The sequence below is a fragment of the Pezoporus wallicus genome, unplaced genomic scaffold (assembly GCF_028554395.1).
Source record: "Pezoporus wallicus isolate ANWC-B61680 ecotype Strahan unplaced genomic scaffold, APGP_CSIRO_Pwel_v1 contig_5418, whole genome shotgun sequence".
In the NCBI taxonomy this organism is placed as follows: Eukaryota; Metazoa; Chordata; class Aves; order Psittaciformes; family Psittacidae; genus Pezoporus; species Pezoporus wallicus.
The window spans coordinates 481,229-497,880 of record NW_026640709.1 but is presented as its reverse complement, the minus strand read 5'-3'; the positions used below and the strand labels follow the sequence as shown (position 1 = coordinate 497,880).

The 16,652-nt window shown below is 45.1% G+C and overlaps 1 protein-coding gene across 1 annotated transcript; it reads left to right on the top strand.

The window, feature by feature from the left end:
- Nucleotides 1-6,015: 6,015 nt before the first annotated feature.
- Nucleotides 6,016-16,283, top strand: SRSF5 (serine and arginine rich splicing factor 5). Its single transcript, XM_057420048.1, has 8 exons — nucleotides 6,016-6,075; nucleotides 12,797-12,967; nucleotides 13,161-13,231; nucleotides 13,440-13,535; nucleotides 13,827-13,896; nucleotides 15,174-15,247; nucleotides 15,585-15,695; nucleotides 15,857-16,283. Exons 1-8 carry the CDS (start codon nucleotides 6,016-6,018, stop codon nucleotides 16,101-16,103), a joined length of 900 nt encoding a protein of 299 aa, XP_057276031.1. The 3' UTR covers nucleotides 16,104-16,283.
- The last annotated feature ends 369 nt before the right edge of the window (nucleotides 16,284-16,652 follow it).

The following is a 16,652-nucleotide window of genomic DNA, read 5'->3' as shown; positions in this document are numbered from 1 at the left end:
TCAGTGGCCGCCAGGAATTACCTTGATTACTGTTTTCCACAGGAATAATTTACTGCTTCCCTGCCGCAGCAGTTCTGGAGCTGGGAATGTGCCCTTCTTGTCGTTCTGCTGCTTTTATCTATTAGACATATTGGAAATCATTTGTCACCTCTGGTTTGTGCCTGCAGTGAGGAACACTTGAGGGAAGCCAGCCTGAGGTGAGTGGTCTGGGAAACCCTCCTGAGCAGAAGGGCAGAAAGGCTGGGGCAGCAGGGATACCAGGAAAGCAGTCTCCCCACAATGACACTGACCCCGACAGAAAGCTGCTTTGAGAAAGGGGACAGATGGGCTTCTGCCCTCAACCAGGCATCCTGTCAGCCGGAGCACTGCACTGCCTGGCCCCCAGATGGGATGTTCCGTACAACTGGATTTCCCAGCCCCATTACAACCACGTGCTTTAACTCTTTCACAGTACTCAGGCCATCTGGAGCGTTTCCTCCCCACCTCTGCCTGCTGCAGGCCACATTGCCACACTGCAAAGCTTCATGGTGGGTTTGCATTATCAAATCATCTCTTGATGTTGCTTTAGCTTTGCCTCTGCTGGACTCCTGCCCTGCCTCTGACCTGTTTTCAATTAGGGTGTCACCAAATGCAGGTTTCTCTCCCCCCCCGCCCCCGGCAGCAGAAGAATGCTGGCAGGCTATGTGCCAGCAAGCCCTGTGCTTTGCAAACCAAGGGCTTGCACAATGCCTCCTCACTTGTCTGGGCCGTGCAGAGGGTCCTTTGTGTGTGCTGCCACTAGGGAACAGAGCAGGGTCTGGCCAGGACAGGCCACCAGCCTCCAGAACTCATTGGCTGCAGTACTTGGCAAAGCTGCAATGGTCTCTCCCAGCACCAAGCCGGCATCCTGGCATGCAGGGGCGGGACAGAGAAGCACACACAATGGGCTGATTCTGTTCCCTTTTGCAGCAGGATCATGTTTAGCAGCAAACTCCACACCTTAACCCTCAGTGAGACCTTGGCATAAGGTGGCTGTCCTTTGGCAGCTCTGTCATCGGGCCTGCGCTGAGCTCGTGGTGGGTACGTGAGACCCAGCTCAAGGTTTTTGTGCTACGTGCATGACAAAAGCCCAGATCTGGGGGCAGGAGGGCACAGAGTGGTGCCACACGCTGGCATTCAGGACACAAATACCCTTGTCTCCATGTCTGCTTCTACAGTGCCGTCTGCATCTCCTTGTAGCTGTTTTATGGGGTGGCGTTAGAGAGAGCACACTGCGTTTGGCAGCTCTGGGTTTGATTTTCAGGCCCGTAGATCACAGTTGAGGTCAGGGGACCCACTTCACAGGGCAGACATGCTCTCCCTGTCCCCACAGCGTACCAGAGCATGGCACCCAGCAGCCCTGGAGCAGCCCGCAGCAGGGGCAACAGTGCACTGCAGGACTGATGCTCTCAGGGGAAGAGGAGGGAGCCACAGTTTGCTGCAGCATACTCTGCATGGCTGGGAGCAGCAAGGGGGCTCTGGCGGCAGGTAGGCGTCCCTCCCTTTGCCACTGTGGCCTGACAAGGTGTGTGTGCTCCTGCCACCTCCCCGTGGTTCAGAGGCAGCTGGGGTGGGAGAAGGACAGGTTGGAGAGCTGGTGGTGGCAGGGCACATCTCTCCTTACAGGTCGATGACAGCTGGGGTTGCTGCTGGGCTGGGCAGAGCTGCAGCTGGCACACAGCTGGATTTGCTTCTGCACTGGCTGTGCCCATCAGGAGGCCCTCCCTTAAGAATGGCTAATGTGCTACCCATGTTCACTAAATACAGAATGTTCTTCTTTAAATCCAAGTTTAAATTCTCCTCATGCTGAGGAGACCTGGGGCCAGATTTGGGAGTAGCAGCGTTTTCCTGGGGAGGAAAACTCAGGTGACAAAAAGCCCCCTTGGACAAGCCTCATGGGAGTCAGGAGCAAAAGCCTGTCACTCAGGGTGCAACAGCACTGGGTTTCCCACCTCGTGCTCCCATCCCTGGGTGCTGCAGGGCAGCGTGGGGCTCCCTGCAGCTGGGGCAGGGCAGCAGTTTTGCAGAAATTCTTCCCCTCCATCTCTGTGAGCCGCCTCTGCAGGACAGCAGAGGTTTCCCTGTAACGGCTGCTTCCAAGAGATTTATGATCCTGGGTTCGGCTCTGCAGACAAAGTTGTTACCATTCCACAGTCTGTGTTTCCCCTTATACAGCTAACCTGTCTCCAATAACTGTTTCCTCTGGGAAGCTTTAAAATGGTTGATTTGTTACTGAAACCATTCAGCATTTCTCTGGTGCTTTTTCAACAGCCTGGGAATGTATCTCTGTGGCATGTCGGTGGGTGGGAAGGCCCATGCTGTCCGTGTTGATGGGGAGGGGAAAAAGCAAAGCACAGAAGATTGAAGTAACCTTCTCCAGGTCATACCAGAGGCTGCAAAACAAACACTCTTAATGACATCTTCAGCATGTCTCCTTCCAGACCTCTGCTTTAACTGTGAGCTCCTGTTTCTTCTGCATACGGTGACCCTGTTGCCACTCAGAGGAATGGCCCCTTTATTCCAGCACTGGCTGTGCCCAAAGGGAGCGAGTGAAATGGTAATTCAGAGATATTGATTCTCAGCATCGTGGAAGTGTAGTGCCAAGGGCAACACCTGCTACATAACCGCTTTCTTCTTATTCTGCCTTGTGGCTAATGAGTTCGAGATAAATCAGTCAGGGCCATGCCAGGGGGAATCAAATGGAGGCCCTGCTGTTCCTGTCTCAGACAGATCAGTGGGGACTCTGGAACAGTCATGCAAGAAGTTTAGCTTTATTCTTTGCTGCATTTTGGCAGCAAAATTAGGGATTTCAGAACAAGGCAGTAAAAATGCAACTGAATGGAGCATGGAAGGGATCTGCATGCAGGGACACATGGTGCTGAAATACCTCCAAGGCACTGGACTTAAGTTTTCTTGCTTACTGGCACAATAAGGAACAAAGCGTGTTGCTGGTTGATCACTTGTTGGGCTGGTCCTGGTCCCTGTGAGTTGAGAACCAATCCATTACAGTGATCAAGTTGGAAAGGGGCAGGTAAATGCAACTCTAGGACACCTAAGCCACGACAGCCTCTTGAGATGACAAAATCTGAGGTGGTAGTGGCTTTGCTTTCAGACACCATGTGCTGCACTGAGGCCGTGCATGCCCTGGCAGTAGTGTCATCAGCACCTGGGCACTCTGCGGATGCCATCCTCCTCTCCGTGGACTCTAACCCGGTACTTCCATCTGCAGAGGGTCACAAGCCATCCTAAACCTGGCCTGGGACAGAAACTCCTTGGCAGAAGCCTAGGTGGTGGAATGTGGGTGCTTTTCGTGCTTTGTCAGACAAAACCCTGCTGATTCCTTCAGTGCAAGGGTGTGGAATTTCCGTGTGGGACCTAATGGCCACCTAATGGGAAAACAAATCTCTGTGGCTGCTCAGGGTCATCATCTGCTCCCTGCAGTCAGCAGAGCTCACTGTTTGCCTTGCCAGAGCAACAGGCAGTTGTTGCAGCATCCTCTGAAATACTCAAAAACCACAAAATATTATTTTTTTATTCTTTATTTTTTAATGTCCAAAATATTTTTCTTGTTTTGTTGGGTTCCATAACTAAAAAAAAAGGAAAAAAAAAAAGGAAAAAAAAGTTATTGAAAACTTTTATGTGTCTCCTTTTTAGTCTGGTGAGGGAGCAGGGGAATATTAATGCTTGAGAAGGATTCCCTCCCTCCCCTGCTTCACAGAGAAAGCTTGCCTTGCTCTAAGTGTTTCCTTTCTGCCTGTCTCCATAGAAAATATTGGGGATATGGGTCTGGTACTCATTATAAGCTCTGAACAGAGTAAGATCAATGAAACTTGAAATAAAGCAGCTGTGAGCCAGTGTGTCATTTTGCTGTTGAAGTTAAAAGCACGCATAGCAAAAATGAGCGTAACCATTTTGCGAGGGTCTTTATTCCCTCTTTCAGAAGCTTGCGTGACCTTATCTTGTGGTTGATGCTTCATAGTCAGCAGATTTTGTCTTGCATCTGTGTACCTGCCTACCTACTAGAGCATGAAGCCTAGGTCATGAAACATTTACTATTACATAGCCATGGCTACTTTTACCTTTGCAATCAGGGGCGCCTGACAGTTTAACAACAAAGTCACCCTGTTTTTCCTTGAATGTGAGAATAATCAGGTAAACTGGAAAAGCTTAAAAATTGTCTTTTCTTTAAATAGGGGGTGAAATTTTAAAACTCTGGTTCATTTTCTTTTTTTCTTCTTTGTTTTTTCTAGCTTTGGACAAGAACCCAAACCCAAAATAGGACCCGATGAAGTTGCCAGGTGCAGTTGTCAGGGATGCTTCAAGTTCCTGTGACCAAAGGGTGAGCAGCATGTTGCACTCCAAGTGGAGAGACCAGCAGTATTTTCCCTGGGTGATTATTCTCCTCCACCATGAAGCTGCCAGCCAGAGCCAGTGCCTTATATCCATACCTCCATCTCAGTTTGATGGTGGAGCTGGGGTCACAGAGAGCTTTCATCACCAGACAGGGGGTCCATTTTCCTTCCTCCCTCAGCAGCGCAGCCCAGAGCAGCAGAGGTTGATCAGCCCTGCCTCCTGGCTTGCCACCAACAGATGGGAAGGAGGGGTGGGAGGAGGTGCCCTGGGGGAGCAGACACATATTCAAGCCTGATGATATTTCTCATTTTAATCAGCTGTATTGCAATCAAGTCTAAAGCACAGGAAGACAAAGGAAAGGTCGCTTAAGAGTGATGAAATGATCAGAGGCTGGAAGGACTTACCAGAAAAGATTAAAAGGTACAAATGTGTATTTCAGGGACAGCTGAGGAAGGTTGGTGTTACCATCCAAAGGGAGCAGTCCCCAGGGAGGAAAAGTCTTTAGCCTGCTTCAAGGGCTTGTAACTCAGTGTGACAGGAGGAATTTTGAAAGGCAAATATGGGTTAAACTGAAAAAAAAGGTTACTCATGATGTCATTTGTTAGAAGTGATTTCCCACAGGGAACGGTGGAAGCCCAGGCTCTCAACCTGCCTGTATGCAGGGAGGGAATGTACTTTCCTGTGCCTTAGGAAAGGCGGGAGGTGGTGGCAGCGAGGAGACAAGGCAAGTACTGAGTGATGGGCTGGCCCACCAGGCTCTTTGTCTTCCATCTTTCTGCCTGCCCAAAAAAATGGCCTATGCCTGTTGCTTATGCTACGTGCCATCCAATGCTTGAATTTGGCAATAATAACAAAAGAAAACTCTTCTGCCAGTGTATGTGTTGTGAATTAGCAGCAGGGGTGGGGATTACTGGAGGCCTGTATAGAAGAATTAGACCCTGGAAAAGCTGATGCGCCTTTATTTAACGCACTGTGCAGCTCAGCGGCTGCATGACTGTTTCAGTGCTGCAGAAATGGTGCCAAATAGAAGAGATGTGCATAATCATGTATTTTGTTGCTGGCAGACACATGGTTGGGACACTGTGGTGGCCAAACGCCTAATCCTAGAGCGATAGGTGCAAGATGTGCATCTGAATGGTCAGGGAGGGAAAAGAACAAATAGAGAATGTGCCTATTTCTTAAAGCATTTAATCTTTCTAAAATAATTAAAAATGTGATTTAACCAATAGCCTTTCTGGCCACTCTGTTCATGAGCAAAGCCCAAAAACTATCTGAACAAAGAATTTATTTTCACCAAAAGGGACACACTCAGCTCAATGCTGACAAAGCAGCAGAGTCACACATCTGAGTGCAGAATTTGGGAAGGCAGCTGTGCTGATGACATTTCTTTATGGGAGATGATACCAATTCCCGTGCCAAAGTGAGCAGGGGTTTTGGAGCAGGAACTGCAGAAGGAGCAAATCTAATGCAAACAGATAATGATGCGCTGGCAGGAGCCAGACACCAGTGCTCCTGGCCTAATTCTCTGCAATGTCCTGACAGCCTCAGGGTGCCTGACTGCATTTGTTTTCTAAGCTGGTGCAGGAAAGCGCTGCTCCTCTCTGGCTCTGCAAGAAGAAACCACGCTGCGGAAGGCCCAACACAATGCTGGCAGTGCAGGCGCTGATGGTGAAAGGTCTGGGAATGGAGCCTTCTCTGGAGTGGGTAAGTTGAGCAGCAGCTCTGCCATTGCCTTATGATGGTCCTTGTGCCTGAACTTTCAACCAGAGGAACTCCCTGAGGCTGACAGTTTAATTAAGTTCTGGCACCAGGTAAGCAGGATGGCAGATAAATAACCGAAAGCACCAGACCCGGACGGATGATTGCTCAGGAACCAGGCTGAGATACCAAGCCGCTCCATGGGAACCTAGTGCATGGCAAGAAACTTACTGCCAAATCTAACCCACCATGGTAGAAAACTGCTGGAGGCGGCAAAGGTTTGATAATGCTGACCAGATCCATGTGCTGCTTGTGCTTCCCTGGCCCCAGCTGGATGACAACCGGCCCCTCGGAGGCCCACTGGGGTGGCTGACAAGGGGAGACAATGCTGGACCTTGGGTTACTGGTGCTTTGCAACCTTGCCTGCACAGCACCTCACTGATGTCGGGGCTCTGAGGTTAAACTTGGTACGAGCTGACCCTCATCCCCTGACACATGACTTTCAAGTCAGCACAGGGTAGCACCATTCAGTTGAAGCTGCCTGCTGCATTACTAAGAGATACATGGGAAATCTTCCCCTGAGCCTTGCAGCTGTTGCAGGCTGGGGACTGTCCCACCTCAACCTCTATATTTGCTGGTGTAAATCACCTCTTAATGCCTTCAGATGAGAGTGCTTTGTAGCACTAGCCCCCGCTCTGCGCTGGTGGAGTGCTTCTTGCAGAAAGAGCCCATGTCTGAGGATAATACGAGCCAAAATCTGCTGAATCTTACCTTTCATTTAAACAGCCTTTCCAGCATTTGTGGCAGCAAGGGAAATATTCAGAGAATTAATTGTTGTCTTTTTGAGGGCTTGCATGGCTAGCTTTATGGGCTAAGGGAAGGGTGAATTCCAGCATCCTCCATAATCATTCTAGCTCTGTACTGTTATGCCCATCACATAGATCGCCATACATCACAGGATGGTTTAAAGCTCAAGGGCCCGGTGTCATGTGGTGGCATGGTGCCCAGCAGGGAAAGAGCACTTCAGAGGTAAATTCTCTGGTGTGGATATGGTGAGATGCGGATCTCTGACAGCAGAACCCTCTCAAGGAGGATGATAGTTCTGGTTCAAAAACCAAAACAGCTGATATTACAGTAGCCCTGAAAGTTGAGTCAGTAAAACTGAAGGAGAGAGAACATCAAGGGGAGAAGCTGAGAGCAGAAATCTCCTGAACCAATGCTGACACTGAGTTGGCTGTAGCATCAAATCATATATATAGAAAGACTGTGTAATCCTGTATCTTTACACAATATGGAAACAAAGACCTCTGTATTGGTATGAGTATTTTCAAAGACTTATAATGCTAAATATACCTTTTCAAAGAAACTATACTGGCATAAAAATTCTGTGCAAGCTAGGCATTGTTCCTGGATGGTTAAACAGTTGGTGACAATACAGCTTGGTTTCCAGCAGTATTTATCAGTAGATTGGATGCCATATAGATGTCCAATATATACGTAAGCTTAGTCCTTTCTACACTGTGTTTTTACCAGTGTAACACGCCAAATAATTTAAACAGTCTCTTGTGATTAAGGCTTAATGAGTTTCCCTGGCTTGTGCAACTACGTGGTATATTGTTTTAATGTTGGTTTTGCTTAGTATAACAGTTGCCTAAAAATAAGAAATAAACCCAGTGGTGATGGGGTATGTACCATCCTCCCCAGACTTGAAAAGCATGTGAGAGGTAGGTGATATAAACATGACAAGCCCCTTAGCAGCACTGATAACACTCCAGGCTTCCACAAGGGTTTGACCTCTCCTTGGAGATATCACGGAGCGATATATACTGCTCTTCATGAGCTGTGTGGCAGCCATATGCCTGTTGGAGTATTACTGTGCTGTAAGGAAACAGAGGTAATTCTTAAATCTTACTTTACTGTCAATTAAGTACATCATCACTCAGCCCATAAATATCACGCCCTCTGTTGCCACATCCCAGAATAAGTTTTACCTGTTTCTGCAATGGCAGTGTATTTTGAGTTATTTTCAGACTGTGATACACTTTAGCTCAAGCCTTTATAGATGTTGCTGCTTCCTGAATAGGCATTTCTGATTTCGTACTGGTGGATACTTCCTAAATATAGCCTGCCCTTATTCCTGCAGAATCGCTTCTTGTTGAATCATTCCTTTGGTTTCTGAGACTCATTTTGATTTTTTGTAGCTGTCTTCAGAGTGTTTAAAACTCTTCCCAGGCTGATTCATCTGCATATTTTAACATCGCATGCTCTAATCTGCTTAACAAATTATTAATGCAGATGTTGAATGGTCCTGTACTAAGAAGAGATCCCTGATTCCCCAGAGGAACTGTCCCCAAGTTTGTCAAGGAGGTATTTTGAATACAAACTCCGAAAAAGTTGTGCTTACAGCTTACAATGATTTTACCTTGGCATTTTCCTGTTTGCTTAAGAAAAATAGGCTAAACCCTTTATTATAGTCAGGTTTAACACATCTCTATTTTTCCCCCTTGCCCACTAGCTTAATTATTCCAATAAGGAGTATTGGATTCATTTAAAACAGCTTGTTCTTGATTGCCTGCCTTGTTGGCATGAGCAGTTTACAGTTTACTGAATGAAAGTGCTTATAAATTGATGATTTAATCTTTCATTCGAACAGCTTTCTGACCTTTGAAGTTAAGCCTGCTAGCTGAAAAATCACCGCACTGCCAGCACGTTAGGCATTGGGGATGGTGCTAGAGATTCCTCAGGGATGGTTCCTTAGTTACTTCAGGGAGTTTCTTAAGGATTAAAATGCTGGCTGCTTGAGAATACGTGAACTTCATCCTATTCTTCCCCTCCTACGACCTATGTTCTTCATGCTCTTTTTAAGACCAACACTGAGTCTCAATTAAGCAAAAGGTGAAGATGACATGACATGCTCAGTGTCTGCAGTCTGCTGTCTGCTGAAAATAAAATCTCTTGCCAGTATTAGTCCCTGGTTCTATGTAAACAAAGAAGATGGATTCTCAAAACAAACATGTGGTATCTGAGATGCCTGGAAATGTAGCGGCAGACCACAGCCACGGAGTGCAGTGGTTGCATTTGGGGGTACATGCAACATTGAGTTAAAACAGAAAGGGGCTCGGGATCTTTCAGGAAAGGTCCAGCTGTGGAAGCCCACATGATTCTGCCTCTGAAGGCTAATAAATAGCTTTGACCCAGTAAAATGGTTTTGTATCAGTCTACAACTTCTCTCAGCTTTGTAAGACTTCCTCACCAGTTCACATTCAGCAACTATAACTGAATACTCTGAGCTGCTGCAAACTTGTTCTGAGGATTCAAATATTAACCCAGCAAGAAAAAAAAAAATCTTTTTCAATTTTTTTTTTTTCATTTTCTTTCAGGCAGGGCTGAATGTGTGTGACAAAGTTATTTCTGAATGTCTGTTATTGTATTATTTCTAGGTAAATTTCCATTTTCTTTCTCCAAATGCTTTGGAGTAAAGCAATTGGTGCTCAAATACTAAATTATCTATTTAGTTTTTGCCATCTCCTTGAGACTTCCGCAAAGTAGATCATCAGCACTCATTGCTGCTGCCTTTAGGAGAGCTACACTTAATCTAGCAGTAACAGAAATATGTTAGTCCAGAGAGCCTTAGAGAAAAGGACAGAGAATGCACAGGTAAATCAGTGTACAGAAAAGGAGAATGTAAAGAAAGTTAGAGGAGCTTAGCATGGAGAACTACAGTGAAAGTAATAAATATATTCACCAGCAGCAAGAGAGGATGCTAGCCACATTTGCTTGCATTCACAGAACTGCTGCAGAACTGGGCAAGTGCTGAGTCTTTGGCTATATGGCTTATAGAAGCCGCCTACGCTGGATCTGATGGGCAGTGTTTTTTGCAGAGGGTCTTCAGCAATGGAAGGTATAGAGTCTCTGAATTGGAATCTCTTTTTGTTCCTCTATCTCGCTGCTCCTTTTTATTCCCATTCCCTCCTCCTTCCTGGTTTAAAGCTGTCCGTAGGGCAAACCCATATAAAATTCCTGTATCCAGAGCATCCTCCAGCAAGTTATGCCAGGGGTCTACTACCAGTGGTGATGTAGCACCTCCTTTTGCATGTTCTGAACTTGGACTTTGTTAATTTGATGACATCCAATTTTTGTATTTGGAAGAGACAGTGAAGAGTTAGTCCCTATCAACTCTTTCCCATAATCAGTACCAAATGGTAATGGTGGCTTGCTGGGAATTTATGCCAGTCTTCATTTAGTCTTCTGCTGCCTCATGTCCTTTTTGCTTCCAAATAGTGACTGTATTTACCTAGTTACCTTGATAAACTAACTAGAGGGATTTCAGCCTGCTTGTGTTGTTTTCAGCAGCCCAGAGTTGTAAGGAATGTAGGAGTGTGGACACTAGCCAGCAGCAAGAATATTAGCAAGTCTAGGTGGTCTTCAAACATCCTTGAGGCAAAAGGAGAAATACTCCTTCCCATTAACATAAGACTTGGAGAAACTAGGTAGGAAACACATGTGCCTGCTCATGATCTACCTACCTGGGAAACCAATGTGAGTAAAAGAGTGTGTGACCTTTATGATTGTAACACCTTTGCATAACACAGAAACCTTTTAAAGAGAGATTATTGCCTCCTGGACACCCTCCTGACTTTTGATTCTCTTCTCCCAGTGGTCTGAAAATGAGATGCAGAGAGATTACTGCCTTCCAGTAACAAGATCAAAGCTTTTTATGCTGCAGTTTCACACTGCTAAAATCATGGAATTATAGAGCAGTTTGGATTAGAAGGGACCTTCAAAGGTCGTCTTGTCCAGCCCTCCTGCCACGAACAGGTACATCTTCAACTAGATCAGGTTGCTCAGAACCACGTCCAACCTGGCCTTTAATGTCTCCAGGGATGGTGCATCCACCACCTCTCTGGGCAACCTGTGCCAGTGTTTTACCACCTTCACTGTAAAGAATTTCTTCCTCACGTCCAGCTTGAATCTCCCCTCTTTTACTTTAGAACATTATGAACAGTTCTTCCTTAGTGGGGTGTTCCTGTCCCTTCCTCTCTTCTTTGTTCAGTGCTAACCCTTGTTTTGATCCCACTACAAGCTGTTTTCCAGGGCGTTAAAATAGTAGAAACCTGCTTCCTGCTTTTTCCAGGGCTAGTTTTTGCAGGTTTAGCATTGTGAACCAGCTCACTGCAGTCAGAAGAGTCCCAGTGTTGACAGAACAGGACTGCCTGTTCCCATGGCACGCGTTAGAGCACTGTAACACATTATGAAATTAGCAATGTTAAATGTTAACACGTGAATGTATTTTCCTCAGCAGGTAAAGGTTACGATCCACAGGGGTAATCACAAGTGTTATCTTTCATTGCTTAGAGTCCTCCCTCTACTGCATATTCTCCCACGTGTGCATCATCGTTTCCAAATTGAAGCTCTCATCTTTGTGATCCAATAGAAAAGCAGGCAGTTTGCTCTTGCGAAACCTTTAGCTACACTGTAGCCCTTCTCATCGCATTCTGCACACAGCAGAAATAACTCTCCCTTTCTGAACTGCGTATGCTGTTCCAGTTTGAGGAGTGCGTGTGGGGGCAGACATATAAAGCTATGAAGTCGGTGGTATCGTGTGTGGTATTTTTCCAGGGAAAATGGAAAAGTCAGTGACTAAGCATGAAAAAGAGAAAATCATCCCCACAGAGCTGAGTAATAACAGACACTGGAAGCAACAAAAATGGCATTTCATAGTCCTCAAGGGGAACAGATTAGGACTTGAGGCAGCATGGGGCTCTGGGAGACAAGTCAGGAAAATGCTGCCAAAAGGGTCATACTGTCCTCAGGTCATCCTAAGGCATCTATAATTGCCAGCTTTGTGTAAAGCCAAAGCAGTGCACAAATCTGGCAATGACAGTCACAGAGCCATAACCTCCATCTGCATTAGAAAAACACTGGGAGTATCTTCAACTTCCAGCTGTCCTCTGCATTTTGAATGCCCCTCGGGATAATCTTTTGCCTTTACTGCCAAGCTGTGATAAATTCTGCAGTTACTTTAAACAGAAACAAAGCTCAGCTCTCTACCTGGTCATTACACACTTGGTTCCAAATGAGGATGCAAATAGATAAAGTGCTCCTTGTCTATTTTTCTTCTGTCATTCTTTGTTCATCATGGTCAAGAGAGACATGCCTGTTCCTGCAAGACCTTGCCGACTCCTGTGCCTGCCTGGCGCACAAGCGCATCACATTTTTTAGACCCTTACGTGCTATATGAATGAAAGAGCCTGGCGGTTGTGTTTAACCCGTCACGTCAGTGCTAAGCCACACTGAAAATCAGGTTGGGTTTGTATTTTTGCTGCCTTCTCAAAATGGTTTCCAGATGACAGCCTTCCAGTACCTAAACAGGGCCTACAAGAAAGCTGGAGAGGGACCTTCTTTTTGTAAGGGCATAGTGACAGGACAAGAGGGAATGGCTTTATGCTGAAAGATCCAAAGTTCTTTATTGCGGTGAGGTGCTGGCATAGGATGCCCACAACGGCTGTGGCTGCCCCATCCCTGGCAGTGTTCAAGGCCAGGTTGGACAGGGCTTTGAGCAATCCGATCCACTGGAAGGTGTCCCTGCCCGTGGCAGGTGGGACGGAACTAGATGATCCTTACGATACTTTCCAACCCAAACCATTCTGTCAGCGTATGAAGTGACACGCTGTGCTTTTCACACTCCAGACCAGCATTAATGCCACTGTGGGCTGTCCTCCCACAGAAGCAGCTTCAGCTTACCACCACCGGTTACCTCACCCAGGCCGGCTGGGCTGAAAGCGAGACCACCACGAGGAGGCTGAACCCGGCTGCCAGGGAGAAGGACGTGGAGAGGTTCTTCAAGGGATACGGCCGCATCCGGGACATCGATCTGAAGAGGGGGTTTGGGTTTGTGGTGAGTGCGCTTCTCTGCGGGGCTCGGCCGTCCCCGTCCTTTGGTCGGCGCTCGGATCTCATGCACGTGTGATGTGCACAGATAATGCCGTTAACGTGCTCAACTAAGTATGCTGTGTGGCAAATAAGCATTTGTTAATTTCTTGGAGATGTAGGTTTTTTACTTTCGTGGTTTTGCTGTGGTGGTTTTGCAGGAATTTGAGGATCCAAGGGATGCAGATGATGCTGTCTATGAACTGGATGGAAAAGAGCTTTGTAGTGAGAGGTGAGGTACCCAATTTCTTGGATATATAAGCTTAAGTATCTAAAATAAGAAGTACATCAATTTTAACTTGCAGTGTGTTATCGATACGATTTAGTGTAATTTTTTGTTTTGTGGCTTTTTTTTTTCCCAATGACTGTTACTAAAGGAATGCGTAAGAAGAAAAAATGTAAAAAAAAATGGTTTTCTGTCTCTTTTTTTTTTTCCTCAGGGTTACAATTGAGCATGCAAGAGCACGCTCTAGGGGTAGAGGCAGAGGGAGGTACTCTGACCGTTTTAGTAGCCGCCGTCCACGCAGTGACAGGAGGTATGTATGGCTTTGAACTGGCATAGCTTAAAAGAGCATACTGTGGGCTCATCTGAGAGTTCATCCAAGAATTTGAGCTAGAATGAGATATGAAAAGGTATTTGCCTTTTTAGTCAGTCTTTTTACAAAACTTCTCAGATACGCTTGTCATCTGTATGCTCCCTCCCCAGAGTATTTAATGCTTGTTTTAGATTACTTGGGGCACTCATAGTTGAGTTGTAGTAATGGTGATATGCTGATGCTGGTCATTGTAATTACTAATAAAAACCTCAATTGTTTATTTCCAAACAGAAATGCTCCACCTGTAAGAACAGAAAATCGTCTCATAGTAGAAAATCTGTCATCCCGAGTCAGCTGGCAGGTTTGTTGAAACACGATTAACTATTTTGACTTCATTTGATGGGTATGTAATGTAATAATTTTGTAAAATAGTTAATTAAAATTAAATCTAATGGATTCAAAACATTTATGTAATTAATGTAATTTTAATTAATTCAATTTACATATTTTGAATTTTAACTAGTTAATTTTAATTTTTAATAATAAATGTGTATGTTTGAGGATATATATTTATTTTTTCTTGTTTATTTAAATCCATTTTAACCACATATTAAACCCTTTATTTGCCAGCCTATCTGTGTCGTTGGCCTTATGACGAGGAGTGCCTGTGGGTTATCCTAATCGTTCTGTCTTGGTCACTCTTGGTTGGGCCTGGTTGACTTTCCAGTCAGCTCCTACAATGTCACATGGCCACCTCTAGATCTGTGTTTGCCGGTCTAGACGTAATCGATGCACTCCTTAAAGTGCCACATTGCAGCGATCCCAGAGCGTTTACGAGATCTGATTCCTAAGTTGAGAGCTGTTCTTCCTGTAACGCTTCCGAATAAAGAGGTCCTGGTCGAAAAGAGTTGAAAGATACGAAATTAGGTGGTCGTTGGAATCCTGATCGCAGTAAAGTGGTCCTTGGTAACATCAAGCATAGCGAATGTCTGGATCCATCAATAGTCTCCTAATAAGGGAGCGCAGTGCGATTAATGGCTTCCATCGACTGGGTAGTGTTCGTCAAGTGGGTGGCGAAGAGCCAGTCGGGCATAAATCATGACGGTATCTCCGGTCGCTTAATGCAGTTTGCTGCTTGGCTAGCCTAGGGAATTGTTAATAAAGGTAAAGTAAACTATATTTTTAATGACATATGGGGCACAAAATAGTTGGTGTTGCATAAATGTAATTCTGTATGCCTGTAAGACTTGTAATGTAAATGGAGGCTGAAATAATTCAAAAATATATGGGTATTTCACACTCAGTCCATTATATATACAAGTGTACTTGATTTCTCTCTCTCTTTCTCTCTTTCTCTCTTTCTTATTTAATCTGTATAGTCTCTGTAGACTAATGTTTTCCTTAATGTTAAGACCGTTTATTAGCATTTTGCTTAAAGCAATATGCTGTTTTCATTTATTTCGTGCCCTGATTGAGATAATTCAATTTTGGTAGAATACAAGTATGGCAGTTGCCATGTTTGTAATTTATCTAACATCTTCTCTTCCAGTAGTCATAAGTTTCTTTTGGGTTTATCTGGTTTTGTATAGATAAGTGTTAATGTCACTTCTTTGCGTAACATAACTGGTCTTGTGTTAGGATCTCAAAGACTTCATGAGACAAGCTGGGGAAGTAACCTTTGCAGATGCACACAGACCTAAGTTAAATGAAGGGTAAGCCTCTAACAACACCTCTTGGAAGCTGTAGAGTACTGTTTGTATCATACCTGGGGAGGGAAGCTGGCTACTTTCAGTGCTTAGCAGCTGTTCTTGGCTTAATTTAGCTACCCTTTGAAAATACATTCTCTTGTATTTTGGGAGGGGAATCCCTCATTTCCTGTTTGAGTTATAACAATGAATGAGTACACTGGGCAGTGAGGGATTTTTTGAGTTGTTGAGCTGTTTATTTTTCTCAGAGTATGTTTTGCTCTGCCACCAAAGTTACCACTTGTAATAGTGAGATCGATGCTTTATTTTGGCTTGATTTAATTTTTTTTTATTTTCCCTGTAGGGTGGTTGAATTTGCCTCTTACAGTGATTTAAAGAATGCTATTGAAAAGCTTTCTGGTAAAGAAATTAATGGAAGGAAAATCAAACTAATTGAAGGCAGCAAAAGGCACAGGTACAGATTTCTGTTCTCTTAAATAACGCTTAAGTGTTAACCAAGAAAGCTTCGAAGCCAGTGACCAGGCAACTGAACGGGAGACCAGTGATTTGCCTGGTTATGGTAGTGGTCTGTGATGTTTCATTGCTAATACCAACGCTCTTCTGTTTCCTCAGTAGGTCCAGAAGCAGGTCACGGTCTCGTAGCAGAAGCTCATCCAGGTCTCGGAGTCGTTCCCGCTCCCGCAGCCGCAAATCCTACAGCAGGTCAAGGAGTAGGAGCCGTAGCAAGTCTCGATCAGTTAGCAGATCTCCAGTGCCAGAGAAAAGCCAGAAACGTGGTTCTTCCAGTAGATCTAAATCCCCGTCATCTGAGGATCGGCAGAGGTCTAGATCAAGATCCAGATCTGTTGACAGTGGCAACTGAGCTTATAGTTCAGTTATGGGGGCCCTTTTTTTAAACCATACTTGCTAAAAGTTGTGGTAAGTATGTGACTTTCTGCGGGGAAGGGTTTGGATGGGGAGGGGGGAGGAGTGGGAAAACTTTGTAGATGTGGACCATGGTGGGAAGGGTTATTGACTAATTGTATTAAATGTCTTTTGATAACCCTTTTCTTGCTCACATTTTTTGTGAATGTCTGAAGTGTATAGTTTGTGTATATTGGCAGAGCTCTTTATAACTAAAGCGAACAACTTAAACTTTTTTGTACTCCAAAAAAAAAAAGTCATCTGAACACTTAATTCCCAGTGTATTCAACTGTGAAGAGCAACTCGGAACATTAGTTTAATATTTCATAGAATCATAGAATAGTTAGGGTTGGAAAGAACCTTAAGATCATCTAGTTCCAACCCCCCTGCCATGCGCAGGGACACCTCCCACTAAACCATGTCACCCAGTTTCAAATTAGACTAATAGCTTTAGGCATCTAAGAGCTCTACATGTGCTGTACATAAAGCTTTATTTCAGAGAGTATTT

Excerpts from the sequence above, each read along its gene's own strand:
- SRSF5 (XM_057420048.1), top strand. The coding sequence starts at position 6,016 with ATGCTGGCAGTGCAGGCGCTGATGGTGAAAGGTCTGGGAATGGAGCCT. Across the intron at positions 13,232-13,439 it reads AAAGAGCTTTGTAGTGAGAG|GGTTACAATTGAGCATGCAA; the intron begins GTGAGGTACCCA and ends TTTTTTCCTCAG. Across the intron at positions 13,897-15,173 it reads CATCCCGAGTCAGCTGGCAG|GATCTCAAAGACTTCATGAG; the intron begins GTTTGTTGAAAC and ends GTCTTGTGTTAG.